Source organism: Muscardinus avellanarius, assembly GCF_963383645.1.
Source record: "Muscardinus avellanarius genome assembly, chromosome: 18".
Classification (NCBI taxonomy): domain Eukaryota; kingdom Metazoa; phylum Chordata; class Mammalia; order Rodentia; family Gliridae; genus Muscardinus; species Muscardinus avellanarius.
This window is the reverse complement of record NC_137804.1, coordinates 20,941,034-20,957,009: the sequence shown is the minus strand read 5'-3', so window position 1 is coordinate 20,957,009 and position 15,976 is coordinate 20,941,034. Positions and strand designations below refer to the sequence as shown.

At 35.7% G+C, this 15,976-nt stretch overlaps 1 protein-coding gene across 1 annotated transcript in view; it reads left to right on the top strand.

Moving 5' to 3' along the window:
- KCNH8 (potassium voltage-gated channel subfamily H member 8) overlaps window positions 1–15,976 on the top strand; it is a gene marked incomplete at both ends in the record, with an annotated part of 371,332 nt that overhangs the window by 231,383 nt on the left and 123,973 nt on the right. Inside the window, one exon of the mRNA XM_080715733.1 lies at window positions 13,885–14,042. Coding sequence (XP_080571859.1) covers window positions 13,885–14,042 — 158 coding nt within the window. The remainder of the gene's footprint in view (window positions 1–13,884; window positions 14,043–15,976) is intronic.

Here is a 15,976-nt window from a genome sequence, read left to right as displayed (position 1 = left end):
ACTCTCTCTCAAAACACTCCAAGGGAGAATGAATAAGACAGACATCTTTGTGTGTGTGTGTGTGTGTGTGTGTGTGTGTGTGGTACTGGGGGTGAAACCCAGAGGCTTTCTACCTCCAGGCTATACTCCCAGACCTACTTTTTATATTTTATTTGGAAACAGGGACTCACTAAGTTGCTAAGAGCCTCACTCACTAAGTAGCTACGGCTGGCTTCGAACTTGTGCGATCCTCTTGTCTCAGCCTCCCAAGCGCTGGGATTACAAGTGTACGCCACTACGCCTGGCAGACAGACACTATCTTACTCCTCAACTTAACTTTGGTTTCAGTGACCTGAATTCTGGTAGAGCTAGAGCAAAGAACCACTTTGTGTCCCACTTTGTGGTACTGTTGCTTGATCCTCCTTATACGTTACCAAAATCAGATAGGTGTGGCTTGATATTATGGATCTTTTGGTTATTTTACAGTTCACAGTGACTAAAAATACTCTGAATTCTTGAAACCACAAGTAGAAATGCAATTCTAGCATAACGACATGAGCATTTTCTGACGATGGCCTTCATAAAAATAACTATGAAGTCATAATGTGCTTAAGTGAGAATCAAGCATAATTCCCTTATTTTAAATGCCGAATATTTTATTCTATTTCAATGTTAAAATAGCACTTCATATTTCTTACTAAATTGTATTTAAATTTTCCTTTAAGAGTCAAATATGTTAGTCATATTTTAAATGTTCTTGAGAGGTCCTAAAAATAGCTCTGTCTCTGACTGTGCTGAAAAAGTAGAGAGGCTGATATGTGGCACACAGGTCATTAATATGAAATATAGAGACCATCTGATTTACGATAAAAGTGCAACCACAAAGCTTTGAGGAATTATGCTTCGAAAATGGTGCTGAATCAATTGAATATTCTTCCAGAAATATAAATGTTGACTTATTTCATACTATGTACAAAATTGATTGTAAAGAGATTGCGGACAAAATATAAATGTTACAAAAGAAAACTCTTAGAAGACACCATACTAAAATATCTTAATGATCTTAGGGTAACAAAATTTGCCTAAAAGAACAAAGTTCATACCCTGAATAGACAACAGCTGTTAACCAGGGGGGGAAAGCGCGAAGTGTACTAGACAGAAATATTGAGTTGATATATATATATATATATATATGAGAATATATAAATGTGTAATTATTGTATGATTAATATTATTAACCATTAGGAAAATGAAAATTACTTCATTACCACAGAATAGCTAAAATTTAAAAAAGAAGAAGGAATTATGATGAATTGGGGACGATATGGAACAACTTGAAATTTTATATACCATATGTATGGATGTGAATTAGTATAGTTTTTCTATTAAACTTTTCACCAGCATCTGTTTAAGTAGAATACACTAGGTGTGTGTGTATATATATATATATATATATATATATATATATACACATATATACCCCTAATCTAGCAACTAGACTTGTAGAATCAATAGAAATCACACATCTGTACAAGAAGATATATATATATATATATATATATATATATATATACACACATATATACATATATATACACATATATATGTAGCATATGCACAGCACATATACACATATGTATGTATATTTATATGTATATATGAATGTTTGTATATATATTTCTAAGAACATTAACAAGAAAAAGCCAAATTGGAAACAACTCAGTCTCCATCATGATAAATTATTTCTGCATAGTTATACAAGGAAATACCATACAGAGATAAAAATAAACATGGTACCAAGCTAATAAATCCCATATATGCAATCTCCACTAAAAGAGTCGCACCCCAGAGTACATACTATATTATTCTATTTACATAAAGTTTTAACTAATTTAAGCAGAATTAGAAAATTAGTCTAAAGTAATTAAGATATAGTTTACCCTTGGGAAGTTAACGCCTTGTCAGAATCATAACAAAGCCTTCTGGTATTCTGATCATAATTATATCTGTACCCATTGATGGTTGCTTTGGAAAATTCTCAAACTGTAGCCTTAAGATTAGTATAATATGCAGTATATGTTTTACTCTTGAAGCATGATCTTAACATGGCAATCTAGAGTTGAAATGATGTTTTATCTTTTTGATTTTGAAAATTAAATTTCAAAACAACAATTTATAGAAATCACTGGACGATCCCAATTCCTGGTCTGGGAGAGAAAAAACAATTATAATCAAGAAATCTTTTGGTGGCAGGATACAGACAAACATTGAAAGTATAACTTCCAGCTCTGCTGCTTTCTGTTGGGTCACCTCAGATAAGTTAATTCTCTGAGTTTGTGACATATTATTCAATGGCCATACAACTTTATGTATAGTGACCATATTGGTCACTATTATCTAAGCTATAAGCAATTGGTCACTATGGTCTAAGCTATAAGCAATATGACCATATTGGTCATATTGTCTAAGCTAACACATAAAAAGTAGTTTAAACAATCCCTATCCCATGGATAGTGGCACACACCTATAATGCCAGCACTTGAGAGGCTAGAACAGGAGGATCACAAAGAGTATTGTCTTCACTATTATTAGCATTTTATTGGCACTTTAGCACCATTCTGTGGTATCAGGTCTATAAAGTAAAAAAGATAAAACTAATAGTATCAATATATTATGTAATCTGAGACCAGACATTCACTGATCCTGCTTCCCAATTTTGAAGCCTGTAAAGAGTGGGGATAGCAACAGCAGTGGTAATAATGACAGCTAATGCTTGCCCAGAGGACCACAGCCCAGAGTGTTTGATTCTAGATTCTATATAGTTAGCCACTCTGCTGTATGGCCATTTAGAAATGTCTGTCCATCGGAATAGGCTCAGGTTGCTGTGGTAACGAGTAGCTCAGCTTCTAAGTGGGGTAAAATACGATGGTTTATGTCTCACGTGTGCTGTGGGTCCATGGTGGCTCGGCTATGGCTGTGCCCATTGCAGTCCCTCGGAATCTACCTTGTCACAGAATCATCAAGGCAGGAATTAAAAATGTGAGAAATTACACCATAGCATGCAAAACCTTTGAATAAAAATGGATTGGGTAAGGGCAGATTGGGTGATGTGTGCATGTATAGCTCCACAAGTTGCTTATCCCATTAAGATGTATGACTACAATGCACCAATAAAAATTTATTTAAAAAAATTTTCTGCCAGGTGTGGTGACGCACACTTGTAATCCCCGCGCTTGGGAGGTGGAGACAGGAGGATCGAGCAGGTTCGAAGCCAGCCACGCTGGCTTAAGAGACCCTGTTTCCAAATAAAAATATTAAAAAAAAAAATAGGTCTGGGAGTGTAGCCCGGAGGTAGAAGGGTTTTCAGGAACCCCAGTACCACCAAAAAAAAAAAAAAAAAAAAAAAAGAAATGTTCTAGACTATTCCTGCTCTCATAATTTTGGCCAAAGCAGATCACAGAGACGTACCTAATCTCTTCAGTAGAGGGGAAATATGATTGTATCAGAAAGCAGAGAGCAATGGTATTTGACAGGTAGCACTAAAAGTCATCACAACTGCTGAGGGTATTCTTCTCCTTAAATATAAAAATAAACATAATGACCATGATCAAAATATAAAGAGCTACCTCACTATAAAAGATAGTTTAGCTGGGCGTGGTGGCGCACACTTGTAATCCCCGCGCTTGGGAGGCGGAGACAGTAGGATCGCGCAGGTTCGAAGCCAGCCGCGCTGGCTTAAGAGACCCTGTTTCCAAAAATAAAAAATTATAAAATAGGTCTGGGAGTGTAGGCCAGATGTAGAGAGGTTTTCAGGAACCCCAGTACCACACACACAAAAAATAGTTGGAAGTTTTCTCTCTAATGAGCATATATGTGAGCTTTCACATTGGGGGAAACTAATTATACTAACCTTTTTTATAGTATTGAGGATGAAACTCTGGACATTCTGCTTTGAGCTACATCTCTAGCCCTATTTTGTCATTTTGTTTTGAAACAGGGTCTCACTAAGTTGCAAAGGGCCTAAGTTGCTGAGGCTGGTGGTGAACCTGTGATCCTCCTGTCTCAGTCTCCCAAGTATAGGGATTAAAAGTCTGTACCACATACCTGGCTTACTAACATGTTTTGATTCTCTTATTCTTCATTAATTTTAGGTTTTGTTGCTTGAATCATCAATATGAACTTCAAGTGAAACTAACACATCCCAATTATTCATTTTTTGTATGTGGTCCTGGAGATTAAACCCAGGGGCATTCTACCTCTGAACTATAACTCCCAGACCTTTTTAATTTTTTATTTTAAAACAGGATTTTGCTAGGTTGATGAGACTCTTGATAAATTGTTGAGACTGTTTTCAATCCTGTGATTCTCCTGTCTCGGTCTTCACAGTACTGGGATTACAGAAGTATACCACAATGCTTGGTTCCAATTACTAATTTTTGAGTTATTCAGCTGTCTGTTATAGATTCGATGGTTACTATCTTTCAGTTGCTACTTAAACTTGGAAGTTTTATCTATCAATACCTATCAACTGAATTCTGAAAGACTTGCTGCCAACTAAGAATATATCTAAATCAGGACTTTTCAATAGGTTTATGTTTAATCATTAAATTACGTTTATTAAAATGATTCAATAATTCCAAAGCTCAATATCTGATTTGGAGTTATACATTATTGAAAAGGGGATAGTTGGGCCAGGCGTGATGGCACACACTTGTAATTTCAGTATTTGGGAGGCTGAGACAGGAGGATCTGGGTTCCGCTAGCCTTTGCTACTTAGTGAGGCCCTATGCAACTTAGTGAGATACTGTTTCAAAATAAAGAATAAAAATTTGGGCTGGGGGTGTAGCTCAGAGGTAGAATTCCCCTGGGTTCAATCCCCAGCCACACACACATAAAAAAAGAAAGGAAGATAGTTTTATAGAGTCAAAACAGATAGTGTTTATGTATACTGATGTGCATTTTATATAATAAAATAAAAGCAATGTACAAGGTTGGTATAAAACAAATAGCTATGGATGATAAGTGGAGAATTTTAATAGAGTTCTACTGGGAATGTATACTGTCTCCTTTGACCCACTAACAATTTCACAGATGGTGCTTTCTTAGGCATCTAAAGGTAGAAAGGAAATAAAAACAGGAAAACCCATGATTACAAGAAAAATGCATGCTTGCTTTGGAGGCCTTTCTTTGTTTTTGAGTTCCCAGGGCTTAGCACAAGACAAAATACATCAGTCCTCAACAGCAATATTTACTTAACACTTAAATATATTGCAAAGCTGAAGGGATAGTTATACTTTAGCTTTTTCACAGAAAACATGAGCAATTTATTGGGGCCGATAAATATCAAAACAAAAACAACACCTGGGGCTGAGCCTGGTGGTGCACATTTATAATCCCAATACTTGGGAGGTTGAGACAGGAGGATCGTAGGTCTGAGGTTAAACTCAGCAACCCAGCTGGGTCCTCAGCAACTTAGTGAAAAATAGAACTGGGGATACAGCTCAGAGGTAGAATGTCCTCCAACTCAAATTTTAGTACTACCAACCAACCAACAAACATTTGTATCCATATGAAGACTATCTATGGGGAAAGTAGGGAGTACAGGGCGGGAACCAAAGCGAAACATAAAAAATGCATGAAAATGTGTATTTATCACTCTGACGCTCACTGATATATAATTACGATGTACTAATTTTAAAAATCGGGGGCTTTAAGTTAGCAGAAGCTCACTTTAGTAAATAGTAATGAAAGATTGTATGTTTAAAACAAACTTCTAACACCTTACTAAGGGTACATTACTAGAAGTATTATAATCCATTTTAATCGTGTTTGTAGAATTCTACCCATCCAATTAGAAAAATAAATGCTTTAAAAAAAGCCCAGTAGCATCAAGTGTTGGTAAGGTTATGGAGTAATGAGAACTCTGACAACCTGCTAGTGGGAGAGGGGGTATTTGTTAATGCCTCACACTGGACATTGTACACTGGTATGCTACATTTAGTTCCAAGTACTGTCCTTCAGAAAGGACAGTAATTACCTAAAAGAGTGTTGGGTTTTTTCTCCCTTCACTATGCTAAAGACTTGAAAATTCCTTTTCAAAATAAATATTGATGGAAAGGCTCACTATGTAAAATGAATAGAAGCCCACCCTCAAAAGAGGAAGGATGGAGCTGGACGTGGTGGTACATACTTTTAATCCTCATGCTTGGGAGGCTGAGACAGGAGGGTCACACAGGTTCGAGGCCAGCCTCAGCTACTTAGTGAGGCTTTTAGCAACTTAGTGAGAACCTGTTTCCAAATAAAATATAAAATAGGTCTGGGAGTATAGCCCTGAAGTAGAAAGCCCTTAGGCTCCATCCCCAGTACCACCAAAAAAAAAAAAAAAGAGAGGAAGGATGGATGGATGGGTAGATGGCTGGAGATTGCTAAAGCCCAAATTCTTCCTTGAGAGACTTGGTTGTGAAATCCACCAAACTAGAGAATATCATCAGAGCTGTGAACAGGAAATCATAAGTGTTAAATGAGGATACTCAGCCTCAAAAACCATTGGATAAGCTTGACGACTGATGGTGAATATTTACAGAAAGGACTTTTGGGTAGAAGAGGACAACATATTCTATGTTGCTGTGAAGGACACAGCTAGAACTAAGGTAAAAGAGTCACAAGGAATAAGGCATCTAATTTGAGTAAAGTAAGGACTACCTAGTGATGGACTTAAGCATAACATGGTGCTCTTGGCTGGGCATGGTGGCGCACGCTTGTAATCCCAGAACTAGGGAGGCTGAGACAGTAGGATGGCAAGTACAAGGCCAGCCTCAGCAACATAGGTTGGTCCTGTCCTTATTAAGGATGACATGGATGTGATTCCTACACTAGAAAACATTAGGATGGAAGGGGCCTTCCTTCTCACATAGTCCATGGGTTGTCAGTGTTGAAGGTCAAAGCCCTTTGAGTTCGCATGTTGACACTGGCCCTGTTGATACGAAACAAGCCCACATCCTCACCAGTCACTCCCCAATCCACCTGGGTGCCTTTTTTAACCTCTTCTTTTTTTCTCTACATCCTGCTGCTCTTAAATGTTCTTTCTCCCTGGGTCTGCTCTTTATTTTTATTTTTTAATCTCTTGCTGCATGGTAAGCAAAAAGGAAATGCTGAAAAGATGAGGGAGGATCAAATGGTAGGAAAGTTTTATTCATTCATGGTGAACAATCACAACCCTTCTCAGCATTGCTGGTCCCTCAAACCTTTTCTTTAATCACCTTTCTCTTCTTCCCACACGTTTTAGCCCAAATGTGCAGTGACATCATTCTGTGCTTGAAGGAGTACCTCATGGGCAGTGAAAAGAGACAGAGTGTCTTTAGAATATCAGCCGGCAACTCGTTTGGTTAAATATCCCTCCACCCACGCCGTACTACTTTGATTAATTTTTAAAGAAATGGCTAAATGAAGTTATTAATTATTTGTATGTATTGCATATGCTTTCCTGCACACCATTATATTTTAATTTACTTTTTAACGAGCAAGCCAATATGATTTTAAAATTATTTCCCATCTGGCATGCAGGCTAATAAAAAAAAAGAAATCTACTAATTTATGCCATATCAAATTTAACCTCTTTTCTCTTTTGTACTTTCTAATTACATAGTTCTTAAGAAAATTTTAAAAATGTACTTAACCTCCCAGCGTTTTAGTCCACAGGCATAGCTATTTAATGTGAGAGAAATGAAATAGTCACTATTTTGGAGGACTTAGCAATATGAAAACAGTATCTCTCTATTATGTGTCTTTATTTGAATCGTGCCATGTAAAGCTGAAAGACAAGGCAAATTGATGATCTTACCAAATAATTAGCTGCCATCTGAATCATTAGAATGTTCGTTTATATTCTGCTTCATTTTAGTGGGGTATATTATGATCAATTTTTTTGAAACACTATAAACCAAATGTAGTGTGTAGTGTAATTCTCCATTACCCTACTTATTTTTTTGGTCCACATGATACTAGTACCGTGAACCACAATGCATTCATTGTTTATGCAAGCACAGGGAGACATTAAGGTTTGAAGGGTGGTAAATTCTTTTGAATTTATCTGCTACGGATTTGGAATATTTTTCCTGATTCAAATTGCACATGTGCTTTGTATTTATGGATAATTATACATACTAATAACAAATGGAATCAACAAAAAATTACATATAAAGTGTAGATATTGAGGGAAATACTTCCATTTGAGGAAAATACTTCCATGTGTTTTTACATGAATATAAAATAGGAAAATGTTATCCTTATGCCTAAATGAAAATATTGCTGCCTTTCAGGTGGCTTGTGAACTTTCTGGAGGAAGCCGCATTCTTACTGATTATATATATATATATATATATATATATATATATATACACACACACACACACACACATATATATATAAATAGATAGTGACACTGGGGATTGAACCCTGGGACATTCTACCTCCAAGTTCCATCCCCAGCTCTATTTTATATTTTATTTATTTTATTTTATTTTTTATTTTGAGTGTCTTAGGAGGGAACCCAGAGGCATTTGACCTCCAAGCTACACCCCCTGCCCAATTTTTTTTTATTTTTTATTTTGAAACAGGGTCTCACTAAATTGTGTAGGGCCTCGCTAAGTAGCTAAGGCTGTATGCAAACCACGATCCTTCAGTCTCAGTCTCCCAAATGCTGGGATTACAAGCGTGCACCCCCAGACCCGGCTTATATTTTATTTTGAAACAGGGTCTCAATCAGTTGCTGAGGGTTTCACTACTTTACTGAGGCTGGCTTTGAACCTGTAATCCTCATGTCTCAGCCTCCCAAGTACTGAGATTACAGGCATGCACCACCACATCTGGCCTTATAGTAATATTTAAATAAGTCTCTGATTTAATTAATCAAACTTTACAAACTCTTGTGGGAAGTGAGACAGTTATACTGGAAGAAACAGCTGTATCTAGCATCCGTGAAGCTCCACTTTGCTCCTTCTGTGATTCTTTTATGAGGGACCCAAAATGTAGAAATGTCTTTCTTTCCTCCTCCCAATCTTATTTTACCTGTTTCCCCCACTTTGAAAGAACTTTTACTGGCCATCTTCATAGACACTGAGTTCTGCTGGTGTTCATGAACCCCACCTTATCCTTAGCAGCAAAGAGAAGACAGTTCTCTGAACAAAGCTTAGCTTTGTTATATTTTCAGAATCAAAGAAAGCTCATTTTTCCTCGTTTAATTTTGAGAATCTGATTTAATATTCTTTTACCTGGACAGCGCTGATGCTAAATGTGATCTAAGGACCACAATCAGAAATGCATTTTCTTGCACTGACCTATTATCGTTGCTTCTAAAATACATTTAGCAGTGCAATAATCTTTTAGATAATAGAAAGAAAATGGGATCAAATGTCAAAAGATAGACTAGCTCTTGGCTGATTACAGTCAGCATGATTAAGTCAGTTTACTTAAGTCTCCTAAGTCTGGTCAAATTCTCCAAGGTCTGGTAAAGTTAAGGTGGTGGTCTCCACTTAGAGAGGGAGAGAGAGAGAGAGAGAGAGAGAGAGAGAGAGAGACAGAGAGATCATCAGAACTATACAAACTTTATGAATGTGAAAAAAGTATTTTGTAAATATTCCAGAGCGATGCCTTTTCTCATGCATATGACAAAAGTAGTTTTGTTGGTGGTGGTGTTGTTTTGAAATCAGTCATCCATAAATGACACTAACCATTGGATAAACCATTGTACAATTTCACTGTAGTCCTGAAAATCTTAAGATATGGTATACTCTATGTTTTTTCCCCTGAAGATAAAATATTCAGAAATTTCAAAAATAGATATGTATATATAGATCTTAGAATCTTTTATGCTTTTACTATTATCAGTATTTTTATAGAAAAGTCTTATAATTACTTCTTTTTTTTTTTTTGCGGGTCTGGGAATGGAACCCAGGGGCATTCTACCTCCAAGCTACACCCCCTGCCCTATTTTTTATTCTGTTTTTGAAACAGGGTCTTATTGCATTGCGGAGGGCCTCACTAAGTACCTGAGGCCGTCCACGAACCGCGATCCTCCAGTCTCAGCCTCCCAAATGCTGGGATTACAAGCGCCAGCCACCACGCCCGGATACTTCTCTTTAAATCCAAAAATCCAAAATTAGCCGGGCGTGGTGGCGCACGCTTGTAATCTCCGCGCTTGGGAGGCGGAGACAGGAGGATCGCGCAGGTTCGTAGTCAATCTCGCTGGCTTAAGAGACCCTGTTTCCAAATAATATAAAATAGGTCTGGGAGTGTAGCCCAGAGCTAAAAGGGCTTCCAGGAACCCCAGTACCACACACACACACAAAAAAAAAAATCCAAAATTAGCACTCTTTTTTTATCGAACTAACAAATTATTTTTATTAAGTTTCTAAATGAATATTCTGTAATGATTTATTCAATACTTATCCAATGTTCTTCTCAGAAGTCAGGCTCTATTTTGATCTTAGACACATAATTAATTACATGGCTTTAAAAAATTGCTCTATCAACTATCATTCACTTTATTCATTTTTTCATTGATGGGATACCCCATATATGTGGATTCCAGCAAAGGGCTTTCTGTGAAGTTTATGATAGACCTGATGATCATTTAGTAAATATTCAAGTAACTTGTTCTTCAACTTAAAAAACATATGTATTTACTTTTAATTGACACGCAATAATTGTACATACTTATGGGACATGGTCTGACATTTCAGTACATATATACAATGTATAATGATCAGATCAGGATAATTGACATATAAAACCTGACATATACATGACCAGAAAAGAACCTCTTCATGACATATTATGACTAAACTGGCAAAAGTACAGAATGAGCTCAGCATTAGAACATTAAAAGCTCACCATGGCTGTGTGCATGTATGTGCCAAGTGTCACTGCCACTATGATGTACATTAAGATGTGAGACTATTATGCACCAATAAAAGGATTCAAAAAGCTATAAGAGAGAAATGCCAAGTCATACTTAAAGGCAACTCAGGCAGAAACTCTAAAGGGAAGGAGAGCATAGAATGATGTATCTCTACTTCTCAAAGACGATATAACTGGCAGCTGAAATTATTATACCCAGCTAAATTGTCTTTCATAATTGAAGATGAAAAAAAGATTTTCTGCAATAAGCATAAGCTAAGCAAATATATTACCACTACACCAGCATTATAGAAAATATTTATGGAAATTCTATACTCAGAAAAAGGATAAACACAATCATGAGAGCAGAAGAAAGAATAAATCTCACCAGAAAAGTAGATAAGCAAATGAGAATCTGGAGGAAATCAAATGTTATTAATACAGAAAGCCACCAAAACCTCAAGATGAATAAAAACAATAACAAATAAATATAGAAGATTCAAAACAATTCAGAAGAAAACAATAATGTCACAAATACATGTCTATCAATAATAACCCTGAATGTAAGTTATTCTAATTTTCGAGTTAAAACATGCAAACTGACTGAATGGATTAATAAACAGAATCCAACAAAATGATGCCTGAAAAAAACTTACCTCCCAAGCAAAGATATACACAGAATGAAAGTGGAAGGTAGGAAATGATATTCCAAACAAGAATAGCTGCACTCAAATCTGACAAAACAGACTTCAAGCCAAAATTAGTCAGAAGAGACAAAGAAGGTCACTGCATATTGATAAATGGAACAACCCATCAAGAATCTATAATGATTGTAACTAAACATCCACCTAATATCAGAGTGCCCAGTTTTATAAAATAAACACTAGTGGGGGAAAAAAAGAGTGATGCCCTGATATACTAATAGTAGGTGACTTTATTACCTTACTCTCAGTACTAAATAAATCATCCAGACCAAAAAATAAACATCAACAAAGAAACATTAAGGTAAGATCAGACAATAGATCAAGCGAACTTAATAGACATTTATAGAATATTCCATCCAACAGCTGGAGAATACATATTCTTTTCATAAGCAGCTGGATCATTTTCCAAAATGGGTCATACATTAAGGCCATAAAACAAGTCTTTACAAATTCAAAAAGTTGAAATAAATTTTTGCATCTTATCAGATTATAATGAAATGAAACTAAAAATCATCAGCAGAGAAATTATATAAAACCAAGGCAATTGAACAATGCCCTTTGAATGAACAGTGGTCATAGAAGAAATCAGGGAAGAAACTTTAAAAATTGCTAGAATCCAATGAAAATGGAAACAAAATATGTGAAATACAAAAAAAAAGCAACATAAAAATGGAAGTCTATAGCTGTGAGTGCCTATATTAAGAAAGAGAGAGAATGTGACATATACCTATAATAATAGCTATGTGTGAGGCTGAGGCAGGGAAATTGCAAGTTTGAGGAAGTCGTGGACAACTTAGTGAGACCTTGACTCAAAATAAAATTTAAAAAAAGGCTGGGGGTGTAGACCAATGACAGGATTTTGCTGCCACATATAAGATCCTGTGTTTGATCCCCAGAAGTGCAAACACACACACACACACACACACACACACACACACACACACACACACACACCAAAACAAAAAACAGAGGAAACTCAACCAAATTACAAAAACAAGCTAATTCCGAATCAGTAGACAAAACAAAGATAATGAAAATCAAGACAGAAATAAACAAAATGAAATTTTTAAAAAGGAAAAAATTACTAAGGATCAATGAAACAAAGAGTTGTTTTTGTTAAATGATAGACAGAATTGACATGTCCTTAGCCAAAATAACAAACAGAAAAAGAGATAAACCAAATAAATAAAATTAGAGATAAAGGGGGGGGGAGTAACATCTGATACCATTGGAATTCTTGCAACCATCATGAAATATTTTTAAAAACTACATGTGAATAATCAGGAAAATCTAGGAGAAATGGACCCAGGAAAAAAGAACTAATATCAATGCTTATCAAACTATTCCATAAAATGATAGAAGGGTTTATTTCAAACTCACTCTATGAAGTTAGTATTACCCTGCTCCTGAAAACTGATAAAAATAAAACAACAACCAAAAGAGAAATTATGGACCAACACTCTTCATATTTTTTGGACATACATGCAAAAATCCTCAATAAAATATTTTAAAATAAAGTTCAATGACACATTAAAAATTATTTGCCACAATCAAATTGATTTCATTCCAAAGATGCAAGGATGGTTCACCATCTGTGATTCAATAAGCCTAATGAAGTTCATAAATAGAATTGAGGTTAAAAATTACATGATCATCTCAAATAGGTACAGAAAAAGTCTTTGATAAAATATCAACTCACAATAAAAGATTTTAATAAATTATAGAAGGCTCATACCTTAAGAATAATGAAGGCTTTATGTGAGAAAACATAGCCAACATGGAATTGAGTAGGATTGTACATATTATACCTGTGTTCAAACATCTCTTCTACTGGTGGTTATATCATCTTGGAGTAGTTACATTTCCTCACTCAGACTTAGTTTCTGCTTCTTTGACACAGGAGTAATGTTGTCCACTTCTTGAGATGTTTAGAGGATCAAGCAAAATAGCCCATGCTAAGCTCTTAGAAGATGTCTATACATAATGAGTGTTTAGGAAATTCATTATTAATAAATACTGCTTTGATTATTTATTTTAATTATCTTAAATCTGGCCCTAAATCTAGAATATATTAAGTATTCAAAAATATTCCTTTCTTCATCCTTCTTTAATATTTGTTTGTTGAATTGTCTTGGATCTATAAAGAAGAATATTTTTAATATTAACAATCTAACTTAAACTAAGATGTTTGTCTAATTTTATAAAATTTTCTTTCACTTCTCCTTCCTGCCTTTTTTCCTTGTCTTTCCTTTCTTCCCTGTGGTTTTCTTCTTCTCTTCCTTTTCTTTCTCTTTTCCCCAAGCAGACATTATACTAAATTTCCGAACAACTTATGTCAGCAAGTCTGGCCAAGTTATTTTTGAAGCAAGATCAATTTGCATCCACTATGTCACCACCTGGTTCATCATCGATCTAATCGCCGCCCTGCCGTTCGATCTCCTGTATGCTTTCAACGTCACAGTGGTGAGTACCGGCCTTAATCCACACGGCCTTTATCTCGGCTTTCCTCCTGGGCTGACTTCTCACACGGTCAGGCATTAAGAGTTTATAGCAACTTGTGTTTCCCAGCTTTTATGCCATCTTTAAGAAAAATAAAATGCTCGGGTACCCAGTAACATGTAAGCTAACTTCTCCACTTGAGAAAGTGACTTTTCCTTTTGAAATCTGTATTTATTTCTACTTATTTAAATACCAGGACCAAAATATACAAGAAGCTTGAATTTATCATGAATACTGACTCACTAGACAAATCCTTTGGTAAGGAAATGATCTGTAGAGACCTACAACCTAAAGAAATATTTGTTTCAAGAATTTGAGGAATTTTTTCTTGTTTGATTTCTCTCTCTCTCTCTCTCTCTCTCTCTCTCTCTCTCTCTCCTCTCTTGTGTGTGTGTGTGTGTGTGTGTGTGTGTGTGTGTGTGTGGTGCTGGGAATTGAACCCAGGGGCATTCTACCTCTGAGCTACACCCCCATAAATAAAAATATTTATTTTTTATTCTTTATTTTGATACAGTGTCTCACTAAATTTACAAAGGCCTCACTAAATAGCTGAGGCTGGCCATGAACCTGAGATCTTCCTGTCTCAGCCTTCCAAGTACTGAGATTACAAGTGTGCACCACCATGCCCAGCTGGCTTCTACTTATATCTTGAGTATTTCATTATTCATTGACAAAGACAACTGAATACAAATCTGGAAAGGAATATGGAAATTAAAGATTAAATTAAAATAATTCATTCATGTTTTAGAAATCTTATGTTAGATGGGAGCAGAAACCTAAATGACCTAAGAATCAACACCCTGAAACTTCTCTTGAATTTGCACTAATCCTTGTGCTTTTTATTCTTCCTTTTTCTGAATCCTTTGTTCTCATGTCTCCTCACAAACAAGGAAGTATTCCCACTTCTGGTAGTAACTATTTTTATTATTGAACAATTGATATTCTTTAATGCATTAAATACTCCCTTTTATAGATGGACTTTTTGTGTGTGTGTGGTACTGGGGTTCCTGGAAGCCCTTCTACCTCTGGGCTACACTCCCAGACCTATTTTTACATTTTTATTTGGAAACAGGGTCTCCTAAGCCAGCGCACGCGGCTGGCTTCAAACCCGCGCGATCCTCCTGTCTCCGCCTCCCAAGCGCGGGGATTACAAGCGTGCGCCACCACGCCCGGCTTATAGATGGACTTTTACAGAAGCCAATTTTCTGCTAGAGCACATGGCATCAGCATGTGAAAATTTGCTCAAAATTAGTTCAAATGTTTCTTTATAAAAAACTTTCAGGGAGTTCATTTTTAGATCACTAATTCATTTTTCTGCTAGAGTAAACAATTTGAGCACGTAAAAATTTACTTACAATTAGTTCAAATTCAATGAACTTCCTACTCAGTTGACAACCTCTCAGAGAAAGCATATTCTTTATTAAGATTTTAAAAGTACCCCTTTTGAGATTAAACAAAGTGATCAGTGCTTTAAATAGTCACTGTTGACTTTAAAATGAATATAAAACTGTATTCTAACTATATATTGTAGACGTGTGTATTTTTTGCCTGTACAGTTTGGAGGTTAAGAGTCATCATGGTTAAAAGTATATAATGCACCTAAAAGAGAAGATACAGGGGAATATGTATAAAGCAGTCAGTGCTACAGAAAATTGCTATCTGGCCTTTCTAAAATGTCTTTTAAGATAAAATTTGACTAGATAAGCATACTATCATGAAAGTGGAATGACTTTTAAAAATGCTCTTGCAATACTGCAAAAGAATCTAAAAGAAGTATGTAATTCACAAAATATTTTTTAAACTTTCTGACTTCTGGCAAATTTCTAAGTAAATGCTATTTAACAGAATTCTTCCTTAAATTAGTGTACTGCTTTGCTAAGTGCTAAAAATGTTTTTAC